The sequence below is a fragment of the Rhinoderma darwinii genome, chromosome 1 (assembly GCF_050947455.1).
Source record: "Rhinoderma darwinii isolate aRhiDar2 chromosome 1, aRhiDar2.hap1, whole genome shotgun sequence".
NCBI lineage: Eukaryota > Metazoa > Chordata > Amphibia > Anura > Rhinodermatidae > Rhinoderma > Rhinoderma darwinii.
Genome location: NC_134687.1, coordinates 103,159,217 through 103,182,391, shown reverse-complemented (window position 1 = coordinate 103,182,391; position 23,175 = coordinate 103,159,217). Strand labels below are relative to the sequence as shown.

Sequence of the window (23,175 nt, the reverse complement as noted above, 5' to 3'; positions counted from 1 at the left end):
CACTAGGGCTACATGTGGGATATTTCTAAAAACTGCAGACTCTGGGCAATAAATATTGAGTTCTATTTCTCTGGTAAAACCTTCTGTGTTCCAAAAAAAATTGATTTTAAAATGAATTTCTGCAAAATATTGTACATTTTTACCTCTACATTGCTTTCATTCCTGTGAAAAGTCTAGAGGGTTAACAAACTTTCTAAAAGCTGTTTTTTATACTTTGAGGGTGAAGTTTTTAAAATGGGGTGACTAATTGGGGTTTCTAATATATAAGACCCCCAAAGCCACTTCACAACTGAACTGGTCCTTGTATTAATATCCTTTTGACATTTTCTTGAACATGTGAGAAATTGCTGCTAAAGTTCTAAGCCTTGTAACATCCTAGAAAAATAAAACAATATTCAAAAAATGATGCCAATCTAAAGTAGACATATGGGTGATGTTAATTAGCAACAATTTTGTGTGGTATAACTTCCTGTCTTACAAGCAGATACATTAAAATTTAGAAAGATGCAAATTTTTGCAATTTTTCACGAAATTTTGGTGTTTTTCACAATTGAATACTGAATGTATCGAGCAAATTTTGGCAGTATCATAAAGTCTAATGTGTCACGAGAAAACAATCTCAGAATCGCTTCGATAGGTGAAAGCATTCCGAAGTTATTACCACACAAAGTGAAACATGTCAGATTTGAAAAATGAGGCTCTGTCAGGAAGGTCAAAAGTGGCCAAAGCGGGAAGGGGTTAAAGGTTTCTTTCATTGCAATACATGTGTATACTAAATCAGCATAACTGGAGTTTTTATTTTTATGTGTAATAATTCTCAATATATTATACATCACCTTAGTAAGTCCAAAAAAGCTTATCATTATCGTAAGAATCTGTAGTCTTCCAAGTTTCTGTAAATAACTACAAGTCATTTGATAAACTGGCCGCATTATTTAACTTTCTTCTGGTTTATTGTCTACCAACCTTATCAGGATTCAGGATATGTTTTAATGCTTTATGGTCTACACATCAAATCTACTGAGCATTAAGTAGACAGATTACCCGCGTATTCTCAAGATATTTCAGGAGTCTTTATTTAATTTTTTATTTTTCCTAGTTTGCCTTTCCTTAGAGATGAACATTATTGATGGGCAGAAAAACCTTTATTTCTACAAACAAGCTAAAAGCAGCCAATCTATACCTAAAAGCCAAAACGGGGAAAGCTGAAAATGTTCACACATAGTGCCATAAATACAGACAGCATTGTTGAGAAAATAAACAGTCTTGTTAGCCGGCTAAAATAAATGTGTGTTATTAATCAAATTAGTGTAACTAAAGCTATAAAGTGCCTTATATTATGATAGTGATGCAAGCTAATGCGTGATTTTTTTAGATTTACCTGTCACTAAAATTAAATTAGCGGTAATACGTGTTTGGTGTACTAGTTTTTGTACGCTTATTTGAATAATGCTAACTTTATAGAGCAAAATGTTGTAAAGAAAATTTTACAGACATCTCAAGTTGTGTATTTGTTATTTCAATGATGGCACCTTGCTGGATTGTTTCTTTTCAGGATGGATGCATAGATTGAATTACTTTGTTAAAACGTTTAAGGCCGCTTTCAGATGGCTGTAAAACAGGAGCATTACAGCCTCAATACCTGTACCTCCTATGGTTCTCCACTGAAATGAACTTAGATCACTATAAGATCCTACAATGATATGGTAGAACTGCAGGAGGTCTGTGGAATGCGGGTCCAATATGGACGCTGAAATGAGCCTTTATTTTGGCCACCTGAAATTGGCCTTAGGCCCCATGCACACGACCGTAAAAACTCCCGTAATTACTGGCCGTAATTACGGGCGCATAGACTTCTATTGGCCACGGGTACCTCCCCGTATGCTTACGGGAAGGTGCCCGTGCTGTTGAAAAAGATAGAACATGTCCTATTTCAGGCCGTAATTACGCCACGGGCAAGCCATAGGAATCTATGGGGCTCCCGTAATCACGGGTGACTACGTGTGTGCACCGGTAATTACGGGAGTGTTGCTAGGCGACGTCAGTAAATAGTCAATGTCCAGGGTGCTGAAAGAGTTAAACGATCGGCAGTAACTGTTTCAGCACCCTGGACAGAGGCTACCGATCACAATATAGATAAAGCTGTAAAAAAAAAAAGACGTTCATACTTACCCAGAACTCCCTGCTTCTTCCTTCAGTCCGGCCTCCTGGGATGACGTTATAGCCCATGTGACCACTGCAGCCAATCACAGGCCAATCACTGGCTGCAGCGGTCACATGGACTGCCGCGTCATCCAGGGAGGTCGGACTGGATATCAAGAGAGGGACGCGTCACCAAGACAACGACCGGGTAAGTATGAATTTCTTTTACTTTTATTATGGAAAGGGCTGTCCCTTCTCTCTATCCTCCACTGATAGAGAGAAGGGCTGCCGATTAGTGCAGTGCAATTTTGCAGTCAAAAACGTGCCCGTAAATACAGGTGGAATACGGGTGACACCGGACCCGTATTTACGGGCACGGGACCGTAAATACTGGTGCAATACGGGTCGAATACGTGTGACCAAGGACTCGTATTTATGCCAGTATTTACGGGTGGCCAAAAATATGGTCGTGTGTATGAGGCCTTAGGCCTCATGCACACGACCGTATTTTTTCCCACCCGTAAATACTGGCGTAAATACGGGTCCGGTGTCACACGTATTTCACCCGTTTTGCACCAGTATTTACGAACCCGTGCCCGTAAATATGGGTCCGGTGTCACCCGTATTCCACCCGTACTTACGGGCACGTTTTTGGCGGCAAAATAGCACTGCACTAATAGGCAGCCCCTTCTCTCTATCAGTGCAGGATAGAGAGAAGGGACAGCCTTTTCTGTAATAAAAGTTAAAGAAATTCATACTTACCCGGCCGTTGTCTTGGTGACGCGTCCCTCTCTTCACATCCAGCCCGACATCCCTGGATGACGCGGCAGTCCATGTGACCGCTGCAGCCTGTGATTGACCTGTGATTGGCTGCAGCGGTCACATGGCCTGAAACGTCATCCAGGACGTCGGGCCGGATGTCGAGAGGGACGCGTCACCAAGGCAACGGGCGGGAGACCGGACTGGAGGAAGCAGGAAGTTGTCGGTAAGTATGAAAGTCTTTTATTTTTATTTTTTACAGGTTTATACTGATCGGTAGTCACTGTCCAGGGTGCTGAAAGAGTTACTGCCGATCAGTTAACTCTTTCAGCTCCCTGGACAGTGACTATTTACTGACATCGCTTAGCAACGCTGCCGTAATGACGGGTGCACACATGTAGCCACCCGTCATTACGAGAGCTCCATAGACTTCTATGGACTGTCCGTGCCGTTATTACGGCCTGAAATAGGACATGTTCTATCTTTTTCAACGGCACGGGAAGCCACCCGTCGCCAATAGAAGTCTATGAGCCCGTTATTACGGGTCGTAATTACGACCCGTAATAACGGGAGTTTTTACGGTCGTGTGCATGAGGCCTAAGTCTGTAAAACCTATTGGAGGCAATAATGAGCTTCTAATGGACATTTCATGCCAAGATAACTTCCAGTAAAAAGATTAAGCTACAGAAATAAGGAATTTTCTTGTCTTTGGTGATTAAATATGTGCTCATATAAACAATACTTTAATAATTTAGCTATTTTTTAGCCTCAAGTTTATCTTAAGCCTTCTAAATAGAGGTATTTAGACGGTATAAGTAAAAGGTCATCTATAAATAATGCCATGATGTGCTTAAGGTGAAATTCACATGAACGTGTGCGTTCTGCGCGCCCAAAAAACGCCGCATTTTTTGCACTTTGCAGTTCCATGTGTCATTAGTGTTTGGTGCGTGGCTGCGTGATTTTCACGCATATGGCATCGTTATGACACTCTGTTTTTATGTTTGGAAACAGAAATGAAGGAGTTGCTTTTATTTTTGCCTTCATTTCTTGAACAACTGTTGAGTGAATCACGTGCAGCACACGGAACTGCGTCCGTGTATCGTGCGCAGTTTTCACGCACCCATTGACCTCAATGGGTGCGTGATGCGTGAAAACCGCTCAAGTATAGGACATGTCGTGAATTTTACGCAGCGGACACGCTGCGTGAAAATCACGGACTGTCTGAACGGCCCCATTGAGTTACATAGGTCCGTGCTACGTGCGTGATTTTCACGCATGTAAACTGCGCTCGTGTAAATAAGGCCTAAGGCCTTATTCACACAAACGTGTTTAACGGACCTATGTTAGTCAAAGGCAGCTGTTCAGACAGTCCTCGATTTTCACGCAGCGTATGTCCGCTGCGTAAACTCACGGCATATCCTATACTTGCCCATTTTTCGCGCATCACGCACCCATTGAAGTCAATGGGTGCGTGAAAATCGCGGCACACGGAAGCACTTCCGTGTGCCGCGCGTGATTCGCGCTACAGTTGTTAAATAAATGAAGGTAAAAATAAAAGCACCTCCTTCTTTTCTTTTTCTAAAATATTCGCGAAAATCACACAGCCACGCACCACATACTGATGACACGCGCAACTGCAGCGCACAAAAAAAGCAGCGTTTTTTGCGCGTGCAAAACGCACACGTTCATGTGAATAAGGCCTAAGGCCTCATTTACACGAGCGTATTATACGCGCGTGCGACGCGCGTGCTTTTCACGCGTGTCGTACGCACCTATAATAGTCTATGGGGCTGTTTAGACGATGCGTGAATTTTGCGCAGCGTGAGTGCGTTGCGTAAAACTCACGACATGTTCTATATTCTTGCATTTTTCACGCAACACGCACCCATTGACTTCAATGGGTGCGTGAAAACAACGCATGCCACACTGACGGTCCTGCGTTGCATGCGCGAAAATCACGCAAGAGCTGTCAAAAGGATGAATGTAAACAGAAAAGCACCACGTGCTTTTCTGGTTACAAACATCCAAACGGAGTGTCAAATTAGAGATGAGCGCACCGAACTTCACCGGGTTCGGCCGAACTCGTTTTAACCGAACCCGGCAAAAAATGTTCGGGTACGCGACGTCAGGAGACAGTCACTGCCCACGGTGCTGAAAGACTTAAACTGTTTCAGCACCATGGACAGTGACTTTCGATCACAATATACATATACGTGTAAAAAAAAAAGAAGTTCTGACTTACCGATAACTCCCGGCTTCTTCCTCCAGTCCGACCTCCCGGGATGACAATTCAGGCCAAGTGACAGCTGCAGCCAATCACAGGCCAAGCACAGGCTGCAGCCAATCACAGGCTGCAGCGGTCTCATGGCCTGCCGCGTCATCCTGGGAGGTGGGGCCGGATGACAAGAGAGGGACGCGTCACCAAGGCAACGGCCGGGAGACCGGACTGGAGGAAGCAGGCAGTTCATGGTAAGTGTGAACGTCTTTTTTTATTCACAGGTTGGTGTAGATTGTGATCGGCATTCACTGTCGAGGGTGCTGAAAGAGTTACTGCCGATCAGTTAGCTCTTTCAGCACCTTGGACAGTGACGGCCGTCGACTACCTCATCTCTATGATGGCGGCTGCGCGAAAATCACGCAGCCGCGCATCATACACGGATGACACACGGAGCTGTCAATTGCCTTTTGCGCACGCAAAACGCAGCGTTTTTTTGCGTGCGCAAAACGCACACGCTCGTGTAAATGAGGCCTAAAAGTAAGGAAATCTCTATGTGGCTGTTTTTTACTCTTTATCTTACCTGTCTAATTTCCTAAAGTGGTTATGGGAAATGGTGGTGATTACAGCTGCTATAGATGATATTATAGAGCTTCCCAAAACTTCTGAGTAAGCGGTCTGCCTAGTTTTACAGAAATATAAGGCCTTATGCACACGACAATTCTTTTTATGGACACAATTTTGCGGGTAAATTGTGGATCCATTCTTTTCTTTCGCCCCATGCACACGACCGTCATTTACACAAACCAGTGCAGGGGCCACAAATGCGCATCGCAAAAACTCAGGACATGTCGTTTTACGGTCCGGATTTGCAGATTTACCAATACTGGTGAATTGTTCTGGATCCGTGAGAGCTGATAACACATGGATGCACAACAAAGGGGTTTTTGCAGTCCGATGGACCGCAACAGACCCGTGGTTTTGAGCACCGCAAAGCCAATGTGGTCCCGTGCATGAGGCCTAAGGGTTTTTTTTACGCATAATTAGGTGGATTTGTCAATCAGGAGTCTAGAATTTTTAACAACTCTATGCTCAGGCCCCTTTCAAACTTTTTTTGTTGCATTTTAAAATGCATGTAAAAGAAGCGCCGATTTGAAGAATTTTTATGGAGTTTTTTTGCATACATTTTTAATCGCTTTCTTTTTTTCATTATGACATTTTGCAAAAGTATTTTACCAGCCATTTTTAATGTTCTATTGAAAAGTGTATGGAGAAAAATGCCCTAACTTCAGCAACTGATTTTGATAAACCATAAGTAGTTGGTTAGTTTGAATTGTGCACTGTGTTTCAGCACCAGTGGCATGACACTAAAAGTGACAGAATGTCTTGTTCTCAGCAAGCTGGATTCATGGAGAGGTTAGAGGAAACCGCTCATTGTAAAAGCTCCTTTGCTGACACCTGGACCTGGGTGAACATCTTTATCTATGATAAAAATGAGGTCATTAGCTAACAACTATTGTTTAAAAGAAATTCCTTATATTTCTGTTCCAAATCTAAGATCCCACTTTAAGATAACCTTCAACTTAAATTATAATCATCGCCTAAAACAATAAAGGTTAAAAGAAAAGTAATCTGATTAATGCTTTTGCCTGTTCTTGATTAATTTGAGTCTCATTAATCCCTGCAGTGCAGTTACATCTCAGTACATTTTCGTTTAATAAACTAATTGAGCCATTAATCTGACTGTATTACACAAAGGTCTTAATTATTTGATGCATAATGTTGAATACAATATTTGTAGTAACAGACTTAAAATTCTTGTATATTAGAACCTGAAACGTGTGGCAGAGACCTGGATGGATGAATATGCAGAATATATCTATCAGAGGCGACCGGAATACAGACACCTGTCTACTGGAGACCTCACGTCTCAAAAAGAACTTCGCAAACACCTTAAGTGTAAAGACTTCAAATGGTTCATGGCTGAAGTGGCATGGGATATTCCAAAGTATTACCCACCAGTGGAACCGCCACCTGCGGCCTGGGGAGAGGTAAATTTTTATACACCTTTATGTACTTTTGAATTTTCATTGTGTTATAGATATTGCCTGAGGGATATAATTATCAGTATACTGGGTAGAGTTAATTTTACAAGGTTTCTAGAGTATGTTCATGTGCCGTTCATTGATTTAAGAAATACAACTTATTCTTTAATTGAAGACTCACTGGTGATCAGCTGATTGCCAGGGAAAACCCTGTTGGAAATCTGACCTACTTTAAAAAGGCTCTGTCACCAGATTATAAATGCCCTATCTCCTACATAATCTGATCGGCGCTGAAATGTAGATAACTGCAGTGATTTTTATTTTGAAAAACGATCATTTTTTAGCAAGTTATGAGCAATTTTAGATTTAGTTTCTTAATGCCCAACTGGGTGTGTTTTTACTTTTAACCAAGTGGGTGTTGTAAAGAAGTGTATGAGGCTGACCAATCAGTGACCAATGAGTGACATACACTTCTCATTGTTCCAGCCCAGCTTCTTTCACTGCACAATCTCACTGTGCTGTGGATCATGCTGGGCTGGAACAATGAGAAGTGTATGAGGCTGATTGGTCACTGATTGGTCAGCGTCATACACTTCTTTACAACACCCACTTGGTTAAAAGTAAAAACACACCCAGTTGGGCATTAAGAAACTAAATCTAAAATTGCTCATAACTTGCTCAAAAATGATCGTTTTTCAAAATAAAAACCACTGCTGTTATCTACATTCCAGTGCCAATCAGATTATGTAGGAGACAGGGCATTTATAATCTGGTGACAGAGCCTCTTTAAATCACCATGAGAAGCTGACCATTTCTCCTGCAGCTGTTGCTGTGGTATTACATGGTGCCCAATGAAATGGGTCTTCCAGAGTTCCATTCAGGGAATCTACCAATATGATGTCCTTACACCAGGGGTTGTCCTAATGAGACAAACTCTTAAGAATACCTTGTAGTTCATGCTTAATTTGTATTCTGATATTAAGCTGACATCTCAGGGGCAGTGTTAGTTTCTGATTGGTTTGACTCCTGATCAGCCCTATAATGACATGGCCCCTTCCTTGCCTGTCCAATTTTTTTTAATTTAATTCACAAATAACCTATTAGTATTTGATGACATGACCTGTGTAAAAATAAAAACACACCTGATCATAGAGTGCATGATCGTCAAGTGCGGTGTCTGTGTTCTTTTTCGAATTTTATAATAATAATATTATGAATAATAATAATAATAATAATAATAATATTAAAAAAGTATGTACACCAGAATTATGGTTCATACAATACCCTAAGGATGAGCCTATGTTTTAATTACTTTGATATGGAGAATAATGTGTTTACCATTATTGACAGTTATTAAAAAGGTGACTGTTGACTACAGTATGTTGCCCTGAAACTTTATTTTATCTTATGACTTGAAAATAACCTGCATGTGTACCTGATTTCAAAGAAATCTCCAAAAAAGCAAATATTTTCTTTAACAGAAATACTAAATTGTTCAGAAACCACCAGCATCCTAATCCTTCAAGTACCAAGTACTAAGTATATTAAATCGAATAAATGTGAAGGAGGCATAAAAAAAGTCAAAACACAAAAACTAAAATATGGGGCATAACACGGACTATCTTATTGTGGTTTATCCAAAGGCTTTTTTTGTGTGTTCTTTCCATGTATGGTCTTGTGGGAATTATGGTTTAATAAAGATATGTTTAATATTTAAATTATCTGTATATATTTTCTTGGGGTATGCATGTTGTTATGCCCCCTATTTATTTTTTCTTTGTGATGCTTATATATGCATTATGTAGAGCACCCATTTATTTTTAAGTGGTGACCATCCATTTTTTTGTTATTGCTTAAAAAATTATTGTGGAACCAAGACATTTTGGACTGCCTAACCAAACACTGTAAACTCCCTAAGCGAGTACAGCAGACAAAGGATTGTGTTCAGTCCAATATGGTATGTCATGAAATCCAAAATCAAGACGAAATATAAAAATATCCTGCTGTATTTGTCACTTAGCCGTTGCACATGAATATTCCAGCTTCTAACCATTCCGTGTGCACATATAATTGTCATTTAATAACATGACATCCATTTAATTGATCAATTGTTGGTAATAGATTTGCACAACCAATGTTAATCTAGGCAAATCTAAACAATCCAGAAAAGGATATACACCTACCATCGCAGTTTAGTAAACCTAACATAGTTACAATATAACTTCTATAACATGACTAGCAATTGGACAAGGAGGTGCTACGTTAGGATCACTTTAGGATCAAACCATTGGGAGATCTCTACTTAAAAAAAATTCATACACTACCTAATTAAAATATATCTAATTATTTCAATAAATCCAATCTATTAAATACAACTCCCTTTTTAAAAAACAAATACTCCACAAAGTGATAAACATATTTCCCTTCTACAACCTCTTATATTTCAATCATCATAGTATGCATTAATTAATCAAAAGATGCAGAGACTACTGTATAATATGACTAAATCGTGACAAACCAAATATGTATTAGAAAAATACACGATTTGCCACCTGACTTCCAATAGGGAAATGAGATGGTGTGGGATGTATTCCATGATTCAATCAGAAAAATATGTACCGTTTACAAGGTGTCAGTATATAGTGCATGACTTATGTATCTAAAGCTAGCAATAGCCTTTCGATAAAAATGATGAGCCCAATAACCATTCAGGAGTCCTTGCCTAATACCACAACAAACATATTCAGCAAACATCATCAGATCCAGTTTTCTTTTATCATCAGGATGCTCGATAAATATCAAAACTATGTGCTATTATAACATCAGATTGGTTGGCCGTCAGCCATTTAAACTATATAAATTACAGATTGTTGTCTGAAAAGCCCAACACAGTAAATTCAATTTTGCACTGGTTGACAATTGATATTTAGTCTCTTGGATAAAAGGCCATGGCTAATCCATGGTCAATGATGCGGCAAACAGAAATAATCCACTTCAGCCAACATTTATCTCATGTCTTGAGAATTTGTGAACACTAATGCTAAAAAAATCAAACCCAATCCATAAACAGATCCCATTGATTTAAATAGGTTGCATAAAAAAAACAATCCATAGACAGATCCTATTGATTTAAATCAGTTGCACAAAAATCAAAAATAATCCATAGACAGATCGAATTGATTTAAATCAGTTAAATAAACATGTAATTTTTTTTTAATTTAGAAAAAAAGCCAGATCAAACAGTAAAAATAAAACCATTTTTTTCCCCATAAAAAGTGGTTTTATTTAATAAAAGTGTAAAAAACATGAAAAGTACACATATATGGTATCATTATCAACAAATGTCTCACAGGTACAGTAACTGGTTAGGTGTGACAAATGAATTGTTAAGGCACCTCCAAAGTATGAACACAGAGTAGCAAACTCCAATATATCATAACAGAAAATTGAGAACAAGGAGTCACAACGCCACAGGTCATAGAAAAAAGGTATACATTTTATTTCATACAATATCATAAACACAAAACATAAAAAAACAAAGCGAGGTTCTAAAACAGAGTCTATATGTGGGTCACTCAAAGAGCAGTAATACAACCAAGGGCATGGTGTTAATGTTACACACTGAGAATATATGTGTAGCAGATAGTAAACACAGACCACTTAATAAATTATGTCCAGTTAGTTAAGTGCCAAGTTGGTCTGATGTCTCTTATTTCAAAAAGTCACAGTACATAACATTAGGGTATCAGACAAGTTTTGAACCCTATTTGAAAAAAATACTCTGCCCACAATACCGGACATAAGTCAGGGGAAAAAGTTGCCCTGAAATGACCGGAGATGTAAATCTACTCCCACCTGGTATCACCAGGGGGGGTCAGTGTAACGAATCTTTATAGCAACTCTCCGCTCCGCCAAACATAGTAGGAAACTATCTTTTATTATGCCCTAGTAGATTATATGGATAGGTGTTTAAGACAACTGCTCTAATTTGAGGAATTTCTAGTCTGAACCGAGACAAATCAAATATGAAGAGTTTTCTAGAAAGCTATTTATATATGTATTTTTTTTGTAGTAATATTGATAATTATATTTGAGCCTTTAAAAACCCTTCTGTTTATATTAAATGTATTCACAGACAGAGACCAACATGTGATACATTTTGTTAGAGATAATTATGCATGCATTTAGGCAGTGAGCACAATAGGAGATATGTTTTTTTCTTGTAAATAGCTGAATGGACAAGCTGCAATGGAAAATGCTGAGTTCCTTTTTTTTAGCTGGTTTATTTTATTCCTTGGCTGGCTGTTTTCCCAGTCTCATAACTTTCTAATAGAAGCGTAACATGTTATATACAGACCAATTGAGTGTGATTAAGTATGTTACCTTGTCGGTCTATAACAGCCTACACAACAGTAATATAAAAACAGTAATAAAAAAAAGAAAAAAGGTTCTTATATCTAAATGACTTGTGTTAACTGCTCCTGAGCTGGCTATTAGATAGGCATTTATTTGTTGTATTTCTCAGTACCTGTTTCACTTTTGTTATAAACAATAGTATGCTGAAAGATAATCTGTATATTTTTTATTTCTTTAAAGAGGCTCTGTCACCAGATTTTGCAACCCCTATGTGCTATTGCAGCAGATCGGCGCTGCAATGTAGATAAGAGTAACGTTTTTATTTTTAAAAAACGAGCATTTTTGGCCAAGTTATGACCATTTTTGTATTTATGCAAATGAGGCTTGCTAAAGTCCAACTGGGCGTGTTTAAAGTACAAGTCCAACTGGGCGTGTATTATGTGCGTACATCGGGGCGTTTTTACTACTTTTACTAGCTGGGCGTTCTGACGAGAAGTATCATCCACTTCTCTTCAGAACGCCCAGCTTCTGGCAGTGCAGACACAGCCGTGTTCTCGAGAGATCACGCTGTGACGTCACTCACTTCCTGCCCCAGGTCCTGCATCGTGTCGGACGAGCGAGGACACATCGGCACCAGAGGCTACAGTTGATTCTGCAGCAGCATCGGCGTTTGCAGGTAAGTCGATGTAGCTACTACTTACCTGCAAACGCTGATGCTGCTGCAGAATCAACTGTAGCCTCTGGTGCCGATGTGGCCGACACGATGCAGGACCTGGGGCAGGAAGTGAGTGACGTCACAGCGTGATCTCTCGAGAACACGCTGTGTCTGCACTGCCAGAAGCTGGGCGTTCTGAAGAGAAGTGGATGATACTTCTCGTCAGAACGCCCAGCTAGTAAAATAAGTAAACACGCCCAGATGTAACACACAAAACACGCCCAGTTGTACTTTTACTGTAAGTTGTACTTTTTCAAGCCTCATTTGCATAAATACAAAAATGGTCATAACTTGGCCAAAAATGCTAGTTTTTTAAAAATAAAAACGTTACTGTAATCTACATTGCAGCGCCTATCTGCTGCAATAGCAGATAGGGGTTGCAAAATCTGGTGACAGAGCCTCTTTAAGTAGCCTTCTGACATAGCATTCAGATTATATGGGTTATCAGCACCAGGTCATATTTATTACATAACATATTATTCATATTTGTTTATATTTATAATGTATGATACATTAACCCCTTCCCGCTTTGGCCACTTTTGACCTTCCTGACAGAGCCTCATTTTTCAAATCTGACACGTTTCACTTTATGTGGTAATAACTTCGGAATGCTTTCACCTATCCAAGCGATTCTGAGATGTTTTCTCGTGACACATTGGACTATGTTAATGGCAACATTTGCTCAATACATTCAGTATTTATTTCTGAAAAACACAAAAATTAAAAGAAAAATTGAAAAAATTATAATTTTTCTAAATTTAAAAGAATCTGCTTGTAAGACAGGCAGTTATACCACACAAAATTGTTGCTAATTAACATCCATCATATGTCTTCTTTAGATTGGCATAGTTTTTTGAACATCCTTTTATTTCAACTAACAAGTTACAAGGCTTAGAACTTTAGCAGCAATTTCTCACGTTTTCAAGAAAATTTTAAAAGGCTATTTTTTCAGGAACCAGTTCAGTTGTGAAGTGGCTTTTAGGGCCTTATATATTAGAAACCCCCAATAAGTCACCCCATTTTAAAAATAGCACCCTTCAAAGTATTCAAAACAGCATTTAGAAAGTTTAACACTTTAGACGCTTCACAGGAATTAAAGCAAAGTAGAGGTAAAATTTAAAAATTCAATTTTTTTTGCAGAATTCATTTTTAATACATTTGTTTTGTAACACAGAAGGTTTTACCAGAAAACACATCTCAATATTTATTACCCAGGTCTTGCAGTTTTAGTAAATGTCCCAGATGTGGCCCTATTGTGCTAATGGACTGAAACACAGGCCTCAAAAGCAAAGGAGCACCTAGTGGATTTAGGGGAATCCTTTTTATTAGAATATATTTTAGGCACCATGTCAGGTTTGAAGAGCTCTTGCAGTGCCAAAACAGTGAAAATCTCACAAAAGTGAAATTATTTAGGGGTATAGTGAGCATTTTGACCCCACAGGTTTTTTGCAGAAATTATTGGAAGTAGGCCGTAAAAACATCAAAGAAAATGTAGGATTACCTAATTTTTTATCATTTCCACAAGGACTAAAGGAGAAAAAGCACCACAAAATTTGTAAAGCAATTTCTCCTGAGTAAAACAATACCGCCTATGTGGTCATAAGCGGCTGTTTGGACACACAGCAGGGCTTAGAACGGAAGGAGCGTAATTTGGCTTTTGGAGCTCAAATTTAGCAGGAATGGTTTGTGGAGGCTATGCCGCATTTGCAAAGCCCCTGATAGACCAAAACCGTGAAAACACCCTAAAAGTGACTCCATTTAGGAAACTACACCCCTTGAGGAATTCATCTAGGGGTGTAGTGAACAATTTCACCCCACAGATGTTTCGTGGATTTTGTTAGGATTGGGCAGTGAAAATAAAAAAAATCCCTTTTCTTCAATAAGACGTAGCCTTGGCTAAAAAAAAATTCATTTTCTCAACAAATGAAGGAAAAAACCACAACATTCATACAGCAACTTCTCTAGAGTATGGAAATACCCCATATGTAGTCATAAACTGCTGTATGGACACACGGCAGGGCTCAGAAGGGAAGGAGCGCCATTTTGCTTTTGGAGTACAGATTTTGCTTGATTGGTTTCTGGGCGCTATGTCTCATTTGCAAAGCCCCTATGGGACCAAAACAGGGGAAACCCCCAGAAGTGTATCCATTTTGGAAAATACACCCCTCAAGTGTTCACCTAGGGGTGTAGTGAGCAATTTAACCCCGCAGGTGTTTTGCAGAAATTAGTGTGCACTCGATGTTGCAGAGTGAAAATGTGATATTTTTTTTTGCATAGATATGCCAATATGTGGTGCCCAGCTTGTGCCACCATAACAAGGCAGCTCTCTAATTATTATGCTGTGTTTCCCGGTTTTAGAATCACCCTACATGTGGCCCTAATCTTTTGCCTGGACATTCGACCAGGCTCAAGAGTGAAAGATTCCCATTGAAGTCGAGGCCTAATTTCGTGATTTACAAAGTATTGGTTCACAATTGCAGGGCTCTGATGTGAAATAATAAAATAAACCCCTGAGAAGTGACCCCATTTTGGAAACTACACCCCTCAAGGCATTTATTAAGGGGTGTAGTAAGCATTTTTACCCTACAGGTATTTTCCATAAGTGATTGCACTGTGGTGCAAAGTAAAAAATTAAATTTTTCCCTAGATATGCCATTTCGGTGGCAAATATGTCGTGCCCAGCTTGTGCCACTGGAGATACACACCCCAAAATTGTTAAAACGGTTCTTCTGGGTATTGCGATGCCATATATGTGGACGTAAACTGCTGTTTCGGCATGCTGTAGGGCTCAGAAAGGAGGGAGCACTATTTGGCTTTTGGAGCTTGGATTTGCTTGGTAGTAGTTTTGTTTGGAGCTTTACTGGTATTTCAGTTTATAATGTGGCGGTACATGTAAGCTGGGCACAGGATATCAAGGGCATAGTCAGGTGGTATAATAATGGGGTAAAATAATCCATAGATGTGTGTTACGCTGTGAAGCAATCCTTTATGCACAGGCCAGTGTCACACTGATAAATTATGTCCTTTCTTATCCACCTTTTGGTCCACACTCCGCACAATTGCAGTTTGGGGAATTGTGCTGACAAAGTGTTGTCCTGATATAATATGGGCACCATCGCTTCCAGCAGATATGTCTGGGCCTTCCCCTTCCTGGTTCCCTAATTTTAGGGCCTTGATAAATTGCCTTTTGAAACAAAAGAAATGTTTCCCTCGTGGCTACACAATTGCAGCCTTACCTATTGGAGCCTTAACTAATTTATTTTTTCATAGATGTAGTGGCATGAGGGCTGTTTTTTTGTGGGATCAGCTGTAGTTATTATTGATACCATTTTGGGGTGCATGCGACATTTTGATCACTTTTTATCCTATTTTCTGGGAGGCATGGTGACCAAAAACCAGCAATTCTGGCATAGTTTTTAATTTTGTTTTATAAAGCGTTCACCATGCATTATAAATTACATGTTAACTTAAATCTGTGTGTCAGTACATTTCCGGCGATACCAAATTTATAGCACTTTTTTATGTTTTACAACTTTTTGCACAATAAAATAACTTTTGTAAAAAGAATGTATTTTTTCTGTCATGTTGTAAAAACCATAACTTTAAAAAATTTTCATCTATGGAGCTATATAATGGCTTGTTTTTTGCGAGACGAGCTATGGTTTTTATTGGTACCATTTTTGGATACACGCTGCTCTTTGATCACTTTTTATTCCAATTTTTGTAAGGCAAAGTCACCAAAAAACAAAAATCCTGGCATTGTTTTTTACATTTTTTTTTTACGCCTTTCACCACGTGGAAAAATAACATAATATTTTTATAGTTCAGGCCATTATGGACATGGTGATACCAAATATGTATGGTTTATTTTATTTTTTTCAATAATAAAGGACTTGATATGGGAAAAAGGGCAATTGTGTTTTATTTTATTACTTGAAACTATTATTTTACTTTTCACAACTATAATTTTCCCTTTTTTACACTTTTTTTTTAGTCCCACTAGGTGACTTGAAGGTCCCACTGTCAGATTATTTTTCTAATACATTGCACGAAACGCGCGTCTGGTGCATAGTTTATACTTTCCAATGTCAGGGCCTATCTCTCTATCCAATCTAACTGTCATCGGTGTTCAATTAAAATTCCCTTCTCAACTCGTGTCCACTCGCCGCTTCTGCTTCACTCTAGCGGGGTGAGCCAGAGGAATTACATCAACAAAAAGAATGCCTTCAGGCAAACAAAACCCTTATTTCCTGACTACCCACAATTTAATAGGAAAATAAACTAACAAATTTTATTAGGCTACGTATAGCAAGAGGACAGACCACATAAACGTCAGTTTTAAAATTGTCACTGTCAAATGCCGAAGTAAAAGTGAAAGCAGCCAGCTGGAAGGCTCGGCAGATAATTTCAAACAGCCAGAGTGAGTACTGACTGAATTGGAGTCAGTTACAAGATAGAAGCCACACTAGGTGAAACGGCATCAGATTCGGCTAAGACAGGAATTAAAAACATATTTTAAAGCCCCCCCGACATGTTTCGCTAACCAGTAGCGTCCTCAGGGGTACATGGGGCTAATGGCGACGCGGCGAGAAAACAGAGACTCTTATGGCGATATGGAGTGACGTAAATGGAGGGCGTGTATGTGAACGGGCCGCCAATCAGGCACTGCAGGACAGCGCAGAGACCAGATGAAGCCCAGCCAATAGAGATCACCATAGTAAAGAACCAATAGGAGGCAACGAGCGGCATGGACACACTGTCGATAAGACCAAATTAGTTCGTAAAGACGCGCATGAGCAGTAGGTCATGACAGGGACTTAGAAAAATGCTGCGAGAAAAACTCTACTACATCAGAGATCGGCGCAAGCGCCGTAGCTGAAAATAGGGACATAGAGTAAAAGCCCCGTGATACTCCTTCAAGATAGCCGCGCATGCGCTACAACACATAATAGGTACTTAGAACAATAATGGGCACAAGAGGTAACAGCAAAAAGTATTGCAAATCGGAGCAGGCGCAGTAGCCGTCACTCCAGACTTAGAGCAGGCACATACCGATATTCACATGATAGCAACACGCGTGCGCAATGATGCCCACACTGAACTTAGAAAAATAGTGGCAAACACAGAATCGACCTTGCCTAATTGGTATGGGAAAGATGCGCAATCGCAACATGACATAATAGGGACTTAAAAGAGTATAAACTGCTACAGAAACTTGACAAATCGGCGTGTGCGCCGTAAGTGTCAGCTGGCCCCCAACACAAGGAATAGTAATGTCCCCCATTTTGGCAGAGGACGCCCGATCGGGGCTGCAGGAACAGTCTATATTATATACAACTGCACAGCACAGTCAGAGGGGAACGCAACAGTATATAATCAGACAAAACAATCTGAATAAAACATAAATGTCAAGAATGTCAAGCATGTCCCTCCTACTCACAGTCACGGCCCTAATCTCCGCAGCCCTCCTTTTTACCCACAGTGGTGTACCCATCCATGATAGGCACATCCAATATCCCAGTAGGGATAATATATACTCCATAAGTAGACCCATTCTTAAATGTACATAATGAGTATGATAGAACAAAATTAATACTCGCGGTCGCCATTTAGAAGACATATATGGTCATAAATGATAATTCCATAATAAGATAAACCATAGAATAGATAGAGATAGAGCCACCTTATTAAAAGGGGGGCAACGTTTACGGAGTACAGGTGGTTGGTCTAAACCAAAAGCACCAGCTGATCGTATATGAGTGTAGACGATATAAAGATTATAAGGGATCACAGTAGACAATACAGACATCCATACAGTACAAAGAGGGAAATGCAAAAAGGGATCAGAGAAAGGCACTATAGGTGAAACCCTCATTTAATCCCTGAGGGGTCATGGTACCAAGGCGATGGATCCAGCGTGCTTCCTCCTGTAAGAGTTTTCGATCTAGGTTACCAGCCCTGGGTCCCAATTTTAGTTGTTCAATGCCCCAAAATTGGAGTAGCTTGGGGTTATCAGAATGGAACCTATGCATATGTCTAGATAGAGTGGTATCCTCTTTAAGATTGATGGTACTAAGATGTCTCGATACTCTCCTCCTCAATTCCTGCAGGGTCTTACCGACATATAATTTCGGGCAGGGACATTTAGCCAAATAGATAATCCCGCTACTCTGGCAGTTAAGAAATTGCTTAATGTGATATAGTCTGTTATCTGAGGGGTTAGTGAAACTTCTAACTCTAGGCATCAGAGGACAAAAGGAACACCTACCGCAGGGGTGGAAACCAGTTACAGGTGATTTTAGCCATGTAGATGGTGTGTTATGGGAGATGGGGGAATAATGGCTATGTACCAAAAAATCACGGAGATTTTTACCCCTACGATAGGTAATAGCAGGGTTGACCGGGAGTACCTCCACTAAATCTGAGTCAGCGGTAAGGATAGACCAATGTTTTCTCAGAACGCCATGGGCCCTTCTGCCACATTTCCTTTTTTAGGACCACTCAATATGCACTGGGGACTCAAATCATAAACCCAAACATACCAATCACTAATGATGACGATATGCAAATAATTAATTTGTCTTCATATGGCCTAAACTTACATCAGTTGACCCTCCTAAAAAGGGGACTCTCATTTACCCCTGCACCCCCTTTTAACGAATTCACATGGGCAAAGGATATTAATCTTTTCGCGAGAAAACTGGCCCTACACAAGCATTTTAAGGGTTCCGTACAGGACGGTATCCGTCAGGATCATCAAGAGCAAAACACCATGAGGGATCTTGAGAGTCTCCTTCATGAGAACCAATTTGGAGCCTCTGAGGCGGTTGGTCCCTTTTCGTCGCTACGCCCCAAATCCAAGCTTACTCCCCCTTTTTCTCAGTATGGACATATTGATGTTTTTGTTAAAATGGTCTGTAAAGATCTTAAAAGCTTGAGAGGTGACAGGTCTATGGCCTTTGGTAATCTTAGCAGTGATGAGAGGATGGCATTGGACGATTTATGTGGTAATACGGATTTGGTGTTTAAGCCCTCGGATAAAGGAGGCAATATTGTAGTGATGGACCGGGTGGACTATGCAGATATGGTCCATAGGTTACTAGGTGACCATACAACTTATACCACCCTAAAAAGCAACCCTACTACTAGCTACCTATCAGAACTGTTTGACCTTCTTACCGACGCTAAGAGCAATAATCTTATCACTTTAGATGAATTTAAACGTCTGTACAATCCCACTCCCACTCTTGCAACTTTTTACGCCTTACCAAAGGTTCATAAAAATAAGAATCCTATCCCTGGTAGACCTATAGTGTCAGGAAACGACAACCTTACACAGGGCATAAGTCTTTATGTGGACGAGATTCTGTCCCCTTTTGTTTCTGCACTGTCATCTCACCTTAAGGATACCAAAGACACCGTCACCAGGATCCAGGAGATCAACGTCACCCCCACCACCCTGTTGGCGAGCATAGACGTGGAGTCGCTGTACACTAACATTCAGCACGACCTAGGTCTTACTGCAGTCAAATATTTTTTGAGCACCAAAGGCACCCAATTTCATCGTCATAATAATTTCGTTCTATCACTATTACGTTTCTTACTCACTCATAACTTTTTCACTTTTGATGCCAAATATTATCATCAGATAAAAGGCACGGCCATGGGCACTGTTTGTGCACCTTCCTATGCCAACCTTTTCTTGGGTTGGTGGGAAGACACCATTGTTTTTTCCGACGATCTACTTTTCTTTACGTCACATATCTCCTTTTGGGGCAGATATATCGATGACATTCTCATCCTTTGGGATGGGGATGTCAATATTTTCACTGACTTCATGTCTATGCTCAACACCAATTCTATTGGTATGAAATTCACCTTTGATATTAACGATCGGGTAATTGATTTTCTTGACCTTAAGATCTCTCTGGACCCTGTTGGCGGTGTCCAAACTGATATATTCCGGAAAACTACAGCGACCAATAGTTTTCTTCATTGGAACAGCCATCACCCACCTGCTCTGAAGAGAGGGATACCTATTGGCCAATACCTACGAGCCAAACGCAACTGTTCTGATGAGTCAGCTTTTCAGAAAGAATGCGATGGTCTTTACCATAAATTCTTGGCACGGGGGTATCCCAAAAAGTGGCTCCATAGGGCCTATGCTAGGGCCAGGGCATCTCAAAGATCTGAACTACTTTCTGATAGAGGTGCTGTATCCGTATTGCCACCATCGTCCAATGCCATTCGTTGCATTGGCACTTTTGACGTGTGCTCTTCTCAGGTGGTTGGCGTTCTGAGAAAACATTGGTCTATCCTTACCGCTGACTCAGATTTAGTGGAGGTACTCCCGGTCAACCCTGCTATTACCTATCGTAGGGGTAAAAATCTCCGTGATTTTTTGGTACATAGCCATTATTCCCCCATCTCCCATAACACACCATCTACATGGCTAAAATCACCTGTAACTGGTTTCCACCCCTGCGGTAGGTGTTCCTTTTGTCCTCTGATGCCTAGAGTTAGAAGTTTCACTAACCCCTCAGATAACAGACTATATCACATTAAGCAATTTCTTAACTGCCAGAGTAGCGGGATTATCTATTTGGCTAAATGTCCCTGCCCGAAATTATATGTCGGTAAGACCCTGCAGGAATTGAGGAGGAGAGTATCGAGACATCTTAGTACCATCAATCTTAAAGAGGATACCACTCTATCTAGACATATGCATAGGTTCCATTCTGATAACCCCAAGCTACTCCAATTTTGGGGCATTGAACAACTAAAATTGGGACCCAGGGCTGGTAACCTAGATCGAAAACTCTTACAGGAGGAAGCACGCTGGATCCATCGCCTTGGTACCATGACCCCTCAGGGATTAAATGAGGGTTTCACCTATAGTGCCTTTCTCTGATCCCTTTTTGCATTTCCCTCTTTGTACTGTATGGATGTCTGTATTGTCTACTGTGATCCCTTATAATCTTTATATCGTCTACACTCATATACGATCAGCTGGTGCTTTTGGTTTAGACCAACCACCTGTACTCCGTAAACGTTGCCCCCCTTTTAATAAGGTGGCTCTATCTCTATCTATTCTATGGTTTATCTTATTATGGAATTATCATTTATGACCATATATGTCTTCTAAATGGCGACCGCGAGTATTAATTTTGTTCTATCATACTCATTATGTACATTTAAGAATGGGTCTACTTATGGAGTATATATTATCCCTACTGGGATATTGGATGTGCCTATCATGGATGGGTACACCACTGTGGGTAAAAAGGAGGGCTGCGGAGATTAGGGCCGTGACTGTGAGTAGGAGGGACATGCTTGACATTCTTGACATTTATGTTTTATTCAGATTGTTTTGTCTGATTATATACTGTTGCGTTCCCCTCTGACTGTGCTGTGCAGTTGTATATAATATAGACTGTTCCTGCAGCCCCGATCGGGCGTCCTCTGCCAAAATGGGGGACATTACTATTCCTTGTGTTGGGGGCCAGCTGACACTTACGGCGCACACGCCGATTTGTCAAGTTTCTGTAGCAGTTTATACTCTTTTAAGTCCCTATTATGTCATGTTGCGATTGCGCATCTTTCCCATACCAATTAGGCAAGGTCGATTCTGTGTTTGCCACTATTTTTCTAAGTTCAGTGTGGGCATCATTGCGCACGCGTGTTGCTATCATGTGAATATCGGTATGTGCCTGCTCTAAGTCTGGAGTGACGGCTACTGCGCCTGCTCCGATTTGCAATACTTTTTGCTGTTACCTCTTGTGCCCATTATTGTTCTAAGTACCTATTATGTGTTGTAGCGCATGCGCGGCTATCTTGAAGGAGTATCACGGGGCTTTTACTCTATGTCCCTATTTTCAGCTACGGCGCTTGCGCCGATCTCTGATGTAGTAGAGTTTTTCTCGCAGCATTTTTCTAAGTCCCTGTCATGACCTACTGCTCATGCGCGTCTTTACGAACTAATTTGGTCTTATCGACAGTGTGTCCATGCCGCTCGTTGCCTCCTATTGGTTCTTTACTATGGTGATCTCTATTGGCTGGGCTTCATCTGGTCTCTGCGCTGTCCTGCAGTGCCTGATTGGCGGCCCGTTCACATACACGCCCTCCATTTACGTCACTCCATATCGCCATAAGAGTCTCTGTTTTCTCGCCGCGTCGCCATTAGCCCCATGTACCCCTGAGGACGCTACTGGTTAGCGAAACATGTCGGGGGGGCTTTAAAATATGTTTTTAATTCCTGTCTTAGCCGAATCTGATGCCGTTTCACCTAGTGTGGCTTCTATCTTGTAACTGACTCCAATTCAGTCAGTACTCACTCTGGCTGTTTGAAATTATCTGCCGAGCCTTCCAGCTGGCTGCTTTCACTTTTACTTCGGCATTTGACAGTGACAATTTTAAAACTGACGTTTATGTGGTCTGTCCTCTTGCTATACGTAGCCTAATAAAATTTGTTAGTTTATTTTCCTATTAAATTGTGGGTAGTCAGGAAATAAGGGTTTTGTTTGCCTGAAGGCATTCTTTTTGTTGATTAAATATTCTACCTGCTGACTACCTAGGGTCACAATTGCTCTCTGTTTAATATTGCTGGGTTAATTACCCTTTTCTCTTTGACCCTGTTCCCACTGTGGAACTCTTTATACCTCATACTATTTATTTGATATGGCTGGTTTTTTGTCTAAGAAGCCCAACATAGAGACTCTGTCCGCTGAGGTGGCTTATGTCTTTTCCACCGACAATATTCCATTGCATCAATTTGACATCCATACAGCTTTTAGGGATCTTCAAAAAACGTATCAAAAATTTGTACGCTCCTGTTGGGAGATAGCCAGTCTTGAGACCTATATACAGCAGAAGATCGTATATAGGGGTCTGAGAATTAGCATTACACCTAACTCGTATCGTGACAATACTGCCTTCACAAAGGG

At 40.4% G+C, this 23,175-nt stretch overlaps 1 protein-coding gene across 1 annotated transcript in view; it reads left to right on the top strand.

Annotated features, from left to right (window-relative positions):
* GALNTL6 (polypeptide N-acetylgalactosaminyltransferase like 6) overlaps window positions 1-23,175 on the top strand; it is a 1,595,017-nt gene that overhangs the window by 1,479,239 nt on the left and 92,603 nt on the right. Inside the window, exon 9 of the mRNA XM_075849659.1 lies at window positions 6,946-7,167. Coding sequence (XP_075705774.1) covers window positions 6,946-7,167 — 222 coding nt within the window. The remainder of the gene's footprint in view (window positions 1-6,945; window positions 7,168-23,175) is intronic.